The sequence below is a fragment of the Lepidochelys kempii genome, chromosome 2 (genome assembly GCF_965140285.1).
Source record: "Lepidochelys kempii isolate rLepKem1 chromosome 2, rLepKem1.hap1, whole genome shotgun sequence".
NCBI lineage: Eukaryota > Metazoa > Chordata > Testudines > Cheloniidae > Lepidochelys > Lepidochelys kempii.
Window position 1 is genome coordinate 179,451,801 of NC_136381.1, and position 15,839 is coordinate 179,467,639.

The window sequence follows — 15,839 nt, forward strand, 5'->3', positions numbered from 1 at the left end:
TTTATTACTGGTGTACACACCAATCTGTTTTAGACTCTTGCTTTGTTTTGTAAATGTACAAAGAGACTCAACTTAACACCTCTCGTTTCTGTAATATCATCATTTTCACCATCAATGCTGTATGTTCGTGAAAGTATTTTGCTTTTGTATTTCTTTGAAAGTTGTGCTTGGAGCTGAGCAGCACACTTAGAAAATGGTTGCTCTTATGCCTTGGATGACAGTGCACTCATGATTGCTTCCTGTATTTATTGCAAACTAACCTTTTATTCCCCATTTTTTTTAACATTCTTTCCTTGCTATACATTTTTAATTGGATGCACTTCATTTTTTTCACTGTTTGTTAACCTTTCATTTGGTAAACACAGTCTAAAGCAAATTTCGACTTTTCTTTATAAAGGCAAGTCAATTTCCTGCAATAACCTTGCTTTCACTTGGTTATTACTCATACCACAAGTAACTGAGTCTCTGTTTATTCTACCTGCTAACTTCTTATTTGTATGACTTGGATATATTACTCTGGTCAGTAGTCCAAGCTGTGTAGAAAATGTGGCTTTCCTATGTGGCACTCTTTCATAGATCAAGATAGTCTTAAACATTTTGAATTTTTCCCCTAACTTTGCAATCCCATACATGGTTTCACTAAAATGTAGCTCTCTGGTACCTCTGGGTCTCCCATGCACCCTCTCCTATTTGTCTGCAATACCATTTATTTTCAGGAAAATATGCTAATCCTGAAGAAAGCGAGATTGGATAGATGGTCCAATGGTGAGGGCTCTAGCGTGGGACTCAGGAGATCCAATTTTGATTCTCTGTTCTGCTGCAGATTTTGTGTGACTTTGGGCAAGTCGTTAAGCATTCTATCGCTCAGCTCCCCATCTGTAAAATTAAGATAATTATACTTCCCCCATTCCCCACCTCACAGGCATGTGGTGAGGATATATACATGGTACGCCCACATCTTGAATACTGCGTACAGATGTGGTCTCCTCATCCCAAAAAAGATATACTGGCATTAGAAAAAGTTCAGCAAAGGGCAACTAAAATGATTAAGGGTTTGGAATGGGTCCAATACATGGTGAGTTTAAAGAGGCTAGGACTTTTCAGCTTGGAAAAGAGGAGACTAAGGGGGGAGATGATAGAGGTATATAAAAATCATGAGTGGTGTGGAGAAAGGGAATAAGGAAAAGTTATTTACTTGTTCCCATAATATAAGAACTAGGGGCCACCAAATGAAATTAATGGGCAGCAGGTTTAAAACAAATAAAAGGAAGTTGTTCACACAGCGCACAGTCAACCTGTGGAACTCCTTGCCTGAGGAGGTTATGAAGGCTAGGACTATAACAGGGTTTAAAAGAGAACTGGATAAATTCATGGAGGTTAAGTCCATTAATGGCTATTAACCAGGATGGGTAAGGAATGGTGTTCCTAACCTCTGTTTGTCAGAGGGTGGAGATGGATGGCAGGAGAGACACTTGATCATTACCTGTTAGGTTCCCTCCCTCTGAGGCACCTGGCATTGGCCACTGTCAGCAGACAGGATACTGGGCCGAAAGGACCTTTGGTTTGATCCAGTATGGCCATTCTTATGTTCTGAAAGATTGAAGCACTCAGATACTACAGTAATGTGGGCTATATAATTATTTTTGGTAGCTAGCATGTGACTGCTTCTAGACGTGATTCAAGTGGCTTCATTTGCTCCATCTTTGTCAAAGATTCAGTTTTCTTCTGTCAACGTGCATAAAGATGTGATGCACAGGAAGTTGGTGAGTGTTTGGTGAGGAAAGTTGACCAGTGACCAGTCACAACAGGCTAAAAAATACAACTGAGATTAACAGAAATCTAAAACGTGCTTAAGACCAGTAAACTACTAGCTTTTAAAATTATTTGTCCTTACTCCTAACTCTTCAGTATCTGCCTATAGTGGATATGTCAGAAACTACCTTCAGTGCATTAACAATATCATAATCATCATTGTGTCACAGTTCAGGGCAGCTGCACCTGTATTCCCCTTCTGTGGTCCAATAAATGCATCTACTTTAGGCCCCTGGCTTGTCAGCTGTCACCTCTTTTGGGTGGAGACCTGGGCCTCCCTTCCCAAGGGTATTTGCAGGCTGCACAGTTCCCTGACTATACTGTGATATCCCCAGCAAAAGACAGACTGCCTAAGCAGGCCTGCTTCACTTCTCTCCTCAGAGATGGTACATAGCATGATTGCCACAGTTAGGTTATCACACAGCTCTATGTAAGCAAGCACATTTATTCTTAAAATGAAAGCATTCAGAGAAAACCTACTAACACAATACATGCATGCTAATAAGCTTACCACAGATCACCCCAACTCCACAAGGTCTCCGGCCAGTGAACAGTCCTTCAAACTCTATCTAGGGGTTCTCCCTGTGGTCACAAGTTCATCACAGGTTCAGCTCAGAACAAGCACCATCAGCCTTATGGGCTCTCAGTATTTGAAAGTTCTTCCCTAAGGATTGGGGGATACACCCTCCATTGAACCAGAGCTCCTGTCTGTTTGCTGGATCAGAAGGAAGTCCCCAAGTCACTTTTAACTCAAGCTATTTAACCAAAATTCCTTTCTTTGTCTGTTGGTCCCCAAAAATCCAGTTTGAACCAGTATAGGTGAGATTCTCTTCAGGTGGTCGTAGCTGTCTGGAGGCTCTCTGTGTGAATTTGCTAACCACCCACCTAAATCGTTTACCTGACCAACCTCCACTTAGTTCCTGGGAGGCTGTGGTCCCCCGCCCCCATGGAAATACATACAATCCCTCAACAGTACATGAACATTTGCATTTTTAATACAGTGAACTCCTAAAATACTTATTGAATTAAGTTTAAGGTTTGTCCAAGATATTGCAAGGTATTGGCATACAGTACATTCACCTTTATCATCATTACCAGCCGTGCTGCACTTCTGTTCTCCTTTACTGGCCCAGTTTTTGTGGCCTCTAACCAGTCCAAGGCATGATTAGTGGAAATTAGAGAGAAGATAATGAGTGGATCAGGTGCATAAAGTACTTGTTTTCCGCAGACTAGGAGATGTTGCTAATTCATTGTTTATATTTCTGCCCTGTCTCTGCCATTTGTGCTTGTCCCCTGATGTAGGAAACTCTGGAAGATTTTTAGTGGCAGGGCCAACAGCTACACACCTCTGGTAAAATCTTGGCTTCACTGAAGTCAGTAAAGTTTTACCATTGGTTTCAATGGTGCCAGGATTTCACCCCTTGTATATATGTATGTGTGTGTGTGTGTGTATAAATAAATAAATTAAATTGTAGAGAAATTCCACACTTTGGGGGAAAGAATTAAACTTTTGTTTGGAATATTAAAATAAGAGCTGAGGAGAGGGATTTTAATGATCGAGTGCATGTAGGTAGGCAAACAGATGAAAAGTATAGCAGGATTGCATGGTTTTCCAAATTATTATCACATGACTAGCCCTGCTACAAATCTCTAATATATAACACTCATAATAAAGTACGTTTGAATGAATGGGAGGACTAAATACCAATTCCAGTACAAGTTTAAAATAGTTATTTGTGATTTTCAGTTTTTCACTCTATATTTCTTGTTAAAAGCCATACAAATCAGGATCGTGTTAATAGCGTAACATAGGATGAGCCATAAGATGTAGAAAAGGTCTATGAATTTTGATCTTTGCTCCATCACACTCAGACTGAAGCTGATGTTTCCAGAAAATCTCTCTCTTTCTTTGAACCTTGGGGTTATTTCAGTGTCAGAAATATGTATTGCTTCATAAAAGGGGAGCAAGAACTCCACACATTCCATGTATGCACACTCTTCCTCCCACACACACACAAAATGTTTCAGAGTTTTGTGTCTATAATCTTCCTTTATTTTTTGCAAAGGTAGTAGTATCATGTATGTACTTTGGAGACAGATTATACATTGTAGTGCACACCACAACTAAAAAGTAAAATGCCATTAAAACATAACAGCAGCTCTGGTGAGAACAGAGGCAGTTCAAGTCAAGATTTTGTTCTATTGTGACTCCAAATATTCTCCTTACTAGACATAATGCAATTCTTTTTTTTTCTTCTTTCCAATTTAGGTACTTCAAAAGCTAGGGAAAGCTGATGAAACAAAAGATGAACAATTTGAAGAATATATTCAAAACTTCAAACGACAAGAGGTCAGTTTCTTGTTTGGTTTGTGTAACACCAAAACATTGGGGTGTATTTGAATTCATTGATTGTGATGAACATGCTTTCTGGCAACAGGTCAGACACATTGTGTGAAGATTTACAGTTAAAGGATTTCATCCAGCAGTCCTCATGTAAACAAAACCCAGTTCAAGTTTTGTTTGCAAAGGGACCACAGGATTGGGCCCAACATTTGTAATAAAGGGCCAAGTTCTGATTTCATGCAACACCATTCTGAAACTTCAGGCACTCTCTTGAACATAATATCATGTAACTCACTGGAGTGACTGTGGATGTACAACAGTATAACTGAAAACAGAATCTCACCCAAATTAATACTGCAAATGCAAAATTGTAGTTGTATTTTACAAAGGGGAGGCATTTCTTTGCTTGTTTTCTTAGTAGTTGTCAAAGTCTTAAGATGAATATGAACATTAGACTATAGTGTGTATTCTTCCTGCACTGCCCTATTGATGTATTAATAATAATAATTATTATTATTGTTAATATTTATTTCACAACAGCGCACAGGCACCCCAATCAAGATTGGAGCTTCATTGGGCTAGGTACTGTAGGTACACATATGATGAGATACTTTCTGTCCCAAAGACCTAATTATCTACTCTGCTTACAATGTACTCTAAATTCTAACCTCCATTACTCCTTGCTGTACTGATCAGAGGTGACTAATTATATTGAATTCCATGGCACCTTTCTAGTGTGAATTAATACCCACTAAGAATTAGATGAATTCTACCAAGATTATTTCATTTGTTATGTAAAACAAGTATGAATCCAGGTCTCCAGAGGTTTAACCATAGTTTTTCTGTTCTTCCCTTTGCTTGCGGTTTAGCTCACATGTAAAGACATTCAAATAGTTCAGGCCCAAGAAGTTATTTCTCCATCTGTTGTTGAATGTACTTGGGATACAAAAGATCTGTTTTATTTATCTAAAATGTTTCACATGTAAGTGAAAATAACAAATTTATTTTTTTAAAAGTTCACCTGTATCAAGATGTTTTCTATAAAAACAGCCCCATTAGAAAAGAGCTAACATGGTGAAATGGTCACTTTAAATGAGAAGCCGCTAGAGACCGATTTGTATCTCCATCACCTCTGTTTGTTCATACCCTCTCTTACAATCCAGAAACTCACTCATGGGAGAGGTAACTAGGACTCGGGGAGCATCAGGGTTGGTCCTCCACATTTTAGTATGGCACATGAGAATTGGCTTTGGGAGCATGAGACTGTCTGTGTTTGTGATACCCTCCCTGAATCAGTCCCTACCCATGCCACTCACTGGTGTATCTCCCATACAGACACTGCTCATTCCTCCCCCCGCCTCACTTGCTCCAGACTGGCCAGCCCCAGTTGGGCTCTTGCTCAGTGTCCTTGCAATTAATGGAGAGGGGTGCAGAGAGCCACTGAGGTAAAGGATTTGCACTCCCCACTCCGTGAGGCCCAGGAGCAATTCAGGAATTGCTTGTCCAGGTGGATCTTCACTTCTCCATCCCAAGGCTCAAGGGACGGGAGACAGCAGCAGTCACTGTTCTGGGAGGGTGGTTCTTCACTCACCTTTCTGAGGCCTGGAGGGAGATGGAGATACCGTGAGCCACTGGGCCCAAAGCAGAGAGCAGACCTGGGAGCTGTTGGGCCATGCAAGGATCTTGTATTTTTCTCTTTTCCAAGATTTTTAACAGGGACCTTTACATTAACATGGGGCATTTTTCTACTTCCTCTTCTGCAGCTGCTTATTGTCGAGTGGGAAGCCATAATCATTTCTTGGTAATGTCAGTGCCATTTGCATGGCAACTAATTGTGATGTCAAAAAACAGAGGTATATGTTTTCTCTTTGGTGGAGCAAAGGTGGGAGGAATGAGGCCCTGTTAAGAAACAAAGTTCCTGTAAGATGTAATTTTTAGCCAAATGACTCTAGTAATAGAAGAAGAAATAAGAAGGAAGATGAAAGGAGTGGGGGGAATCTCCTATTTCAACAAAATTTTGTCTAAGATAATTTGTTTTTGAAGAATTTGCTGTAGTGGTATTTTCCTGCTGGAAGTCTTGCTGTGGGCAAACAAGGCTGATGATGCTACTTTTATTTATCTTCTCAGTCTTTGGTGGACAGACTGTAAATAATGAGCAGTCATGGGCACAGCAGAATCTAGATAGCACTAAATCAGGACATAACCATGACTTAGGGCAAGAGGTTGAATTGAGGGGGAAAGTATTACCATTCCTTTTCTAAACTCCACCCACAAAATAAGCCCTGCCCATGTGATGTTCCAAATTGACACCATTTTGAGTAGATAGTGCAGATGTTCAAAATCTGATCATGCATGCTCTCTGAGCTCGATTGGGCTCCTTGGGCTTCCCCCTCAGTGGGGTTCAGATGTATCCATAGGCTCTGCTTGGTTCCTAGTGCTCGATTATGGAAAAACAAAAGCCTGTCCGTTTGCATAGGTCTTCATAATATGCCTTCTCTTGGTTTGTCCTTGCTTTAATCAACAGTGAAATAGTTGACAAAGTTCAGATATAAAATATTATCATTGTGCATCTGAATTAACACCCATTATGATGAATGTAGCATTTCTCAGCTTTCAAAGCAACTCAACCAAACCTCCCAGTCAGAGAACATTTTAAGGGAAATTCCAAACTTTACTTAAAATCTCTGACTAGCAATTTGGCTCAATAATGCATCCATCTGATTCCCAGCTGTGCCCTAGGGCTGCATTTGAATTCTGGGGAGATTGTCCCTTCAGCTTTGCTTCCCCTTCTGGGGTGTTTGCAGCCACCGATGCCCCTGCAGGCTTTAGTGAGTGAGCTAAATTGAGAAATGCCAGAGAATAAAAGAAAGGTCTGTTTCACTTTCTCCCTCCCTTATCAAGTGTCTCATTGGGGGATCTTGATGAGTTCTGTGAGCAGAATGCAGTCCATACCCCTACTTATCCAGGCAGGGTCATCTTCCCCCACTCCCCATTCCCTAACAGGAAAGAACTGGCTACAGGGGCTAGCAACCACCCCACCTCTATCTGTGTTAGAGCAGTGAAGCCAGATGGAAGATTGTGCCTGGGTTCCTATAGCCTACATTAGCAGCCATGCCTCTGATGGTCATACCATCCTCCTCCTACCCATCCATTTTCCCCATAAATCATGGATGGACAGCACTGGACACAGCACCATTCTCCAATGCCCACTTTGTTTCCATGCTTCGACCTCCTCCAAGCAGCTGGCCAAGGAGTGAGAAGAGGGGCAGAAACCCAGATGTGGAAGAATAACAAGGCAGCAAGGGATCTCTTTTTGGCCCACCATTTATTTACTTCTAACCCTTAGCCCACATTTTATAAGGCCAGAATGTTCCTCAGTGCATATCAGTCCAAATTCAAAATAGCCACATTTACCTTCAGTAGTTACACTATCTCCTCTGATGGTCGAAGACCCAGTGGTTCTAACTAAGGAAGATGGTTAACTGAAAGAATGGCCTTCTCAATACACTGGCACTTCACAGGCAGCCAGTTCCAGAAAGACATCACCTCAGTTTCCTTTGTTGGCATGAAAACTCTCAGATGGCAACAGACCACCCCACCCTCTGGGAAAAAAAATTATGATCAGTTATGACACTCTAAGCTCCTGCACATGCTGTCACAAGCTATGCTAACATTTCTTCCAGGATTGTGTTAGTGTTAATACTGGCTTAAAGAAGAAGAAAAATCACTTCTATCTTTTTCTGGATAATTTTTCTTATCAGAACTCTGTATAGCGAGAGTTGAATCTAACCACAGAGTCATATGGTTTCTGGAATATGTTGGATTCATAATAAATACAGACACATGGTACCAGGGAAGTCAATCAAAGGTCTGGGATGAGAAAGAATATTATCTGGTACAAAGTCTTATTTCAGATGAATATTAACTGAAAATGGCCACAAAAGCCATAAACAGAAACAAAAATCCAATTACTATTGGAGCCTGTTGGGAATTCTGATCTCAGACACAGGCATGCTTCAGTGAACCAAGAGTGCATAGGAGACCTGTCCAGTATTATTTGTTGTTCCTTCCACATCTCACACTATCACATCCATTGGCAGAGACCACAGTCCTATTGTAAATTCTCCTCTCCGTCAACTGGTGAATGCGGCGAATCAGACATTTTTAAGGGATTCACTGATTAGCAAACCAGGCAGAGTGATCTTTAGGTCAGAGGCCAACTGGGGATAATGGAGGAAGGTTCATTTAGATCCCATTTCAATCCAGGAAATGGGTACCAGAGACAGAGCACAGCATCCACCAGCTGGAACATAGTGATCCACTGAGGTAGAAGCTACAGAGTACTATTTAAAGTAGAAAGGGGTGGCAGAGATTCCCTGCCTGACCCTCCACCTCTCTCAGGAACCCCACTTCCTCACACCAGCAGCCAGGAGGACTTTAATATGGGTGTATCAGAATATCCAAGCAAAAAGGCCAAGTGTCTGTTATCAGCATGCTCAAGAAAAGGAATCCCAACATTAAATACTTCCTTGGGGGCAACAAAGTTTGCTTTTTCATGAGCTCACAGAAAACTGCCTTGGGACCTCATTCTGCTCCATACAGCACTACCCAGACCCCTGCCAGAGGTATCACTATATTTTCTACCCATTAAAATAGATGTCCCAATAGCTACTATTTCCAGTCGGATGAGTTTCTGAAGTTGGGTCTCCTCAGAGAAGACTTCCAGTATACTAGTTTTAACTCAGAGAAGCAGTTCTCACAACTGTCACAGCGTTCATTCCCAAAATAGATGGAAGAAATAATCTTCCTTTCATTAAGCATCAAAGTTTGGAGCACGGACAAACTCAGGAAAGGAAGTTTGTCTCCCCTGTACTGAGATCTGCTAGGCAGCCTCATTGCCATCGATACATACATTCATCAAAATCTACATATGGGCCATTTAATCTTTAGCCAATACCATTTCTTGTATGCAATGTTGTTGTAACTCTGTCAGTCCCAGGATATGAGAGAGGCCAGGTGGGTGAGGTAGTATCTTTTTATTGGAGCAACTTCTGTTGGTGAGAGAGACACGCTTTCGAGTTACACAGAGCTCTTCTTCAGGTTCAGATCCAGCAAGATACTTAACCACTTGAGTATCACCACATGCTTAAGTTTAGTCACCTCCTTATGCACCTTGATGAAACAGAGCTGTCACTGAACAAAAAAGTCAACTGTATGGTCTTTCTGGAGGCACTTTGAACTGAGCTTTTTAATTTTTTTTCCCATGGAGGAATTTCATCTGACTTAGGATTCCTGAGGATTCCTTCAGGTTTACCCACCACCATCCACCTCTTGGCTGAGGACTACAGAATAGAATCCTCTTCTGGGCCTATCAAACCAGCTGCTGAATTGGCCAGATGAATCACTACAGGCTAACACGAGTCAGTTCATTTTTTGCAGGCACTGAGCAGGCTGCCTTTACGTAGTTTCCAAGTTCTATGAATCAGAAGAAGCCAGATACCAGAACTGAACCAGGGTCTCTTAGCATAGAGCAATGAGATTTGGATTTTAAACAATACATAAAACATATTCATATCTTAGCTTTATTTTGCTTTGCAAGGAAGTTGTCACTATTAAATAGAATTCATGTACTGTGAATAGGTTCATATAGAACACAGACACTTTCTGTATACTAAAAGATAGCAATTCCTGAAGCTTTATTTCTTCTTTTCTGCATAAGCTAATTGTGAACATGCCTAGCTTTTTAATTCAGCCTAAAGTAAAAAAAAAAAAAAGTGTCAAATCTTGCATGTTCCTCTCTCAGGCAAAAATATCACTGATTCTAGTGGGAGTTTGTACTAATAAACACGATGAAGGATTTGGGCCTAAATTTTCTCTCTGCTCCATTGTTCAAGCAAGTGCATCTTGCACTTTATTTTTATTTTCTGATCCCAGTCTCCTGGAAAGAATTTATTACTTGCTGACTAGTATTATGCAAAGTTAAACAGTGATTCCCTTGTTGCTAAGTGTATTCTAATCAGAATAATGCCAGCATTATAATTCATAACAGATCAATATTCTGTTTAATGTCTCCTGTGCATCTTTATCTTTAATTGCTCAGTTGCTCCATCAGTATGTGAGACCATTTCTGTGATGGAAAACAAAAAGCAAGTTATAGGTATTTCATTAGGCTATTAAAAAAATAGCCTATCCACCACTCACTGTTATAAAATAAAATGTTGCCTGGATGAAAATTAAGTAGAATGTCCAGTGTTCTGGGTGCTGGTTTATAAAATTACGAGAAAATCAAGAGGCTTTTCTGCAGTGAGCAAAGCTTGTTCCTTTAGTTGAGTTACAGAATTCACATTTCAGAGTAACAGCCGTGTTAGTCTATATTCGCAAAAAGAAAAGGAGTACTTGTGGCACCTTAGAGACTAACCAATTTGTTTGAGGATAAGCTTTCGTGAGCTACAGCTCGCTTCATCGGATGCATACTGTGGAAAGTGTAGAAGATCTTTTTACATATACACAAAGCATGAAAAAATACCTCCTCCCACCCCACTCTCCTGCTGATAATAGCTTATCTAAAGTGATCACTCTCCTTACAATGTGCATGATAATCAAGTTGGGCCATTTCCAGCAGAAATCCAGGTTTTCTCCCCCCCCCCCAACCCACTCTCCTGCTGGTAATAGCTTATCTAAAGTGACCACTCTCCTTATAATGTGTATGATAATCAAGGTGGGCCATTTCCAGCATAAATCCAGGGTTTAACAAGAACGTCTGGGGGGGCGGGGGGGGAGAAAGGGTTGGAAAAAACAAGGGGAAATAGGTTACCTTGCATAATGACTTAGCCACTCCCAGTCTCTATTCAAGCCTAAGTTAATTGTATCCAATTTGCAAATGAATTCCAATTCAACAGTTTCTCGCTGGAGTCTGGATTTGAAGTTTTTTTGTTATAATATCACAACTTTCATGTCTGTAATCGCGTGACCAGAGAGATTGAAGTGTTCTCCGACTGGTTTATGAATGTTATAATTCTTGACATCTGATTTGTGTCCATTTATTCTTTTACGTAGAGACTGTCCAGTTTGCCCAATGTACATGGCAGAGGGGCATTGCTGGCACATGATGGCATAGATCACATTGGTGGATGTGCAGGTGAACGAGCCTCTGATAGTGTGGCTGATGTTATTAGGCCCTGTGATGGTGTTCCCTGAATAGATATGTGGGCACAGTTGGCAACGGGCTTTGTTGCAAGGATAGGTTCCTGGGTTAGTGGTTCTGCTGTGTGGTATGTGGTTGCTGGTGAGTATTTGCTTCAGGTTGGGGGGCTGTCTGTAGGCAAGGACTGGCCTGTCTCCCAAGATTTGTGAGTGTTGGGTCATCCTTCAGGATAGGTTGTAGATCCTTAATAATGCATTGGAGGGGTTTTAGTTGGGGGCTGAAGGTAACGGCTAGTGGCGTTCTGTTATTTTCTTTGTTAGGCCTGTCCTGTAGTAGGAGACTTCTGGGAACTCTTCTGGCTCTATCAATCTGTTTCTTCACTTCCGCAGGTGGGTAGTGTAGTTGTAAGAATGCTTGCTAGAGATCTTGTAGGTGTTTGTCTCTGTCTGAGGGGTTGGAGCAAATGCGGTTGTATCGCAGAGCTTGGCTGTAGACGATGGATCGTGTGGTATAGTCAGGGTGAAAGCTGGAGGCGTGTAGGTAGGAATAGCGGTCAGTAGGTTTCCGGTATAGGGTGGTGTTTATGTGACCATCGTTTATTAGCACTGTAGTGTCCAGGAAGTGGATCTCTTGTGTGGACTGGACCAGGCTGAGGTTGATGGGGGATGGAAATTGTTGAAATCATGGTGGAATTCCTCAAGGGCTTCTTTTCCATGGGTCCAGATGATGAAGATGTCATCAATATAGCGCAAGTAGAGTAGGGGCATTAGGGGACGAGAGCTGAGGAAGCGTTGTTCTAAGTCAGCCATAAAAATGTTGGCATACTGTGGGGCCATGCGGGTACCCAAAGCAGTGCCGCTGATCTGAAGGTATACATAGTCCCCAAATGTAAAATAGTTATGGGTAAGGACAAAGTCACAAATTTCAGCCACCAGGTTAGCCGTGACATTATCGGGGATAGTGTTCTTGATGGCTTGTAGTCCATCTTTGTGTGGAATGTTGGTGTAGAGGGCTTCTACATCCATAGTGGCCAGGATGGTGTTATCAGGAAGATCACCGATGGATTGTAGTTTCCTCAGGAAGTCAGTGGTATCTCAAAGGTAGCTGGGAGTGCTGGTAGCGTAGGGCCTGAGGAGGGAGTCTACATAGCCAGACAATCCTGCTGTCAGGGTGCCAATGCCTGAGATGATGGGGCGTCCAGGATTTGCAGGTTTATGGATCTTGGGTAGCAGATAGAATACCCCGGTTGGGGCTCCAGGGGTGTGTCTGTGTAGACTTGTTCCCATGCTGTAGCACATGAGTTTCCATTCATGTGCTTTATGCTACCATTTGTTGTTGCTGCCACCCTGTGGTAGGAAAATCCACTCAATAAACAAATCGTTTGGTGAAAGTATTAGGGCCTGATCCTCATCTGATGAAAAGGCAATGTAGCTACACTGATTTACACCAGCTGTGAATCTGGTTCTTAGCCCACATTTTTTGTTAAGAGAATGAACAGTAACAAACTATCACTTGGTAGCTAACTAAGGGTCCTTGTGGCCCCTTTCTCAATACCAGTCAGAGACTAAAAGGTATGAAGGCGAAGGAGCACACCAACATGTACCCTAGTCACCTGGAATCAATCTGAACTGAAATTCTCCAGCAGCCTTTTTCTTGCGGGAATGCCTGGTGCCCCACATATGGATCTTAAATCTGTACTGCATCATGATGAGTATAGAGCCCATTTCACACTCCTTCCCTTGGCACTCACTCCTGTGCTTGGGCTTGGGATGGAAAAAGGGACCAGTCAATAAACAAGATTTTTTAAAGCTGCCTGAGTGATTTAGAAGTCTAATTCCCATTAGCTGGTATTAGTCCCTTACAGTTTTGAAAACTGCAGAGAACTCCTGACACTTAGTATTTTGTGAGAAAAATGTGTAATTACATGAGGGTTCCCATACCTCTGTCTGTTAATACAGATCTCCATTCAGGGAGCCTTCTTTCCTAAAACAGAGCTGATGCCAAAAGTGATTCCCCGTGGATACTCTGCAGAAAGCTAGACTCTCCAAAGAATATCTAGTCTCCAGTGGGGATTTTTTTTCCCTAATCTCAAAACTGGTGATCAGTGAAAGTCCTCTGCATTCCAGTAAGGATCATGTGAACATTACACCCAGAGCCTGTTCACCTAAAGGACACTTTCCCTGGAGCAAGCCTGTGGCACAGCTGAGATGTCTGCTGACCACTAAGCCCAATGAGGATGGGAATAAACACTGCAAGTCATCAGGGAAGGAGGAGAAATGCATTCCTGCTTGCCACTGGGAATCCTTTTGTCTTAAAATGTATGCGTGATCATGATGGGCACAGTGATGAGCTATGAATACTCAAAAACACATGCCCTGTTTGTGGATTTCACCAGGACTACTAGGTGACCTAGTGTACAATTAAATCCCATATCAGTCCCACTAGTTTCCAACTAGGCATGATCTCAGGAAGGTGGAGAATCTGTACTTTCATAGGTTTATTTTTTCAGGAGATACCTGTCTATTCTCTAATGAATTCCACAATTCACATGAGACAGTAGTTGGTTGGGTTTGGGTGGGTTTTTTTTTTAGATGTTCACTCAGACAAAATCTAAAATGGAAAGCTTAATTAATCAAATTAGGGTTAGTTTAGATTGCATCTTGACACTTCTTGGTTGTGTTTACCTGTTATATTTCAGCCTTTTAAAATGAGTGTTTGTTAGTTGCTTTCTCTAAGACAAAACCTTGCTGTGATTTTTTAAAGTCAAACTATCATTCAGTGTTTATCAAACATACTGTTGTATGTTACTTCAGGAACCCTTCAAATATCTGCCCACTGAGACACTAGACTTCATCTACATCTGGGCTTTGACAAATGGAGGGAATGCCATCCAGCAGATCTACCCTGGGGGATATGAAATGTTTTAACACTGCCTCCCAACATGGGCCAATTACTCAATGTTTAAAAAATATTAAATCAAATGAACATAAAAAGTACATTTGTTAAGAAGTCCACTAACACACAGCATTTAGATATAGATCATAAATGCATATAGGTACAGATATAGGTAGGATACAAATATAGCTACAGACAGAGGCAAAGTACAATTATAGAAAGTACAGATCTATATAGTACTGCATGTAGGTATAGATTATATTCAGGCACACACTTTAGAGTCTGATCCTGCATTCCTCACATACTCAACATTTCCTTTGACTCCAGTGTAAGATTGAGGTATATAAATAATGCAGGCTCACATCTCTAGTAATCTCCATTAGAAAACAGGAAAAAGATATGGACGTTAGAGACCAAAAAATACCACGAGTAGAATATCCTGACTGGAACAATATATAGTAAGCAGTAAACATAAGATGTGAAAAAAAATTGACTTCTGTGGTTAACTTCTATCAGGACAAATCAAGGAAAACCTGTTTCATATTCTAAGATGTACTAGTGCATTTGTGCCTTTTCTACATTGTCAAGGGGAGTTTTTTTGTTTTGTTTTGTATTTACTTTAGATTATTATCCCAGATATTTGTGTTTGAACAAAGGCTCTCTCTGTATTGGCTCATTCCGTCTTCCAGATGCCCGAATTTGCCACTTCTTTTATTACACTAATCACAGACTGTTACACTGTGAAGCACCACACTTTTCCCATTCATATATAATAAAGAAATAAGAATCTTATGAGATAATTAATTAGTGGGATATAATGGATAAGGGAAGTGCAAGCAATGTGAATGCCACGTCTTTAATATTAGACTTTGCATGTAGGTTTGTTTTACAAAAATCAAGACTGGAAACTCTGGGGTGATGTAGGGGGAGAGAAGGTAACACTTAGAAGAACTGAGCACTGCTATAAGATCATCTTCTACTGCGGGTGTCTGCTCTCCTCATTAAAACAGGGATTACAGAAACATGGTGGAATAGCAGTCATGACTGGAGTATGGGTATTGACAGGTATGTACTGCTTGAGAGGGATAGAAGTGAAGGTAGTGGGGCAGTGTTGTATATCAGCGATGTGGTAAACTATAACGAAATGAGAAGTGATAGTATAAAACAGAATCTGTTGAGGTCTAAATGACTTTGGGAAAGGATTGCAAAAATGCTTCTATAGTGTCCCCCAGGCTCAGACTCTGACATGGATAGAGAGTTCTTTAAAGTTATTTGAGAGAGAAATACTACTTGGAATTATGTCATAATGGGACAATATAACTTCCTGGATATAAACTGGAAGATAAATGCTATTAATAATGGTAGGGCTCAGTTATTCCTGAATGTGATAGCTGACAATTTTCTTCATCAAATAATCTTGTTTCAAGTGATCATGAGTCGATTACATTTAAATTAAATGGCTGGGTAATCAAAACCAGGTTGACAACTATGGCTTTTATTCATTTCAAAAGGGTGAACTTTGAGAAAAAAGGGAATTAGTTTGAGAAGTCAACTAAAGTGTGAAGGACTTAAATGTGGAAGAGGCTTAGCATTTCTTTAAGTCAAGGATACAGAAACTACCTACAATTTGCATCGCAAGCAAGG

General features: G+C 40.9%; 1 protein-coding gene across 5 annotated transcripts in view; it reads left to right on the plus strand.

Moving 5' to 3' along the window:
* Positions 1 to 15,839, plus strand: part of AMPH (amphiphysin) — a 172,234-nt gene that overhangs the window by 74,415 nt on the left and 81,980 nt on the right. For all 5 annotated transcript variants that reach the window (XM_073332856.2, XM_073332859.2, XM_073332857.2 and 2 more), the window contains exon 2: positions 4,082 to 4,162. In XM_073332856.2, the coding sequence (XP_073188957.1) occupies positions 4,082 to 4,162 (81 nt within the window). The remainder of the gene's footprint in view (positions 1 to 4,081; positions 4,163 to 15,839) is intronic.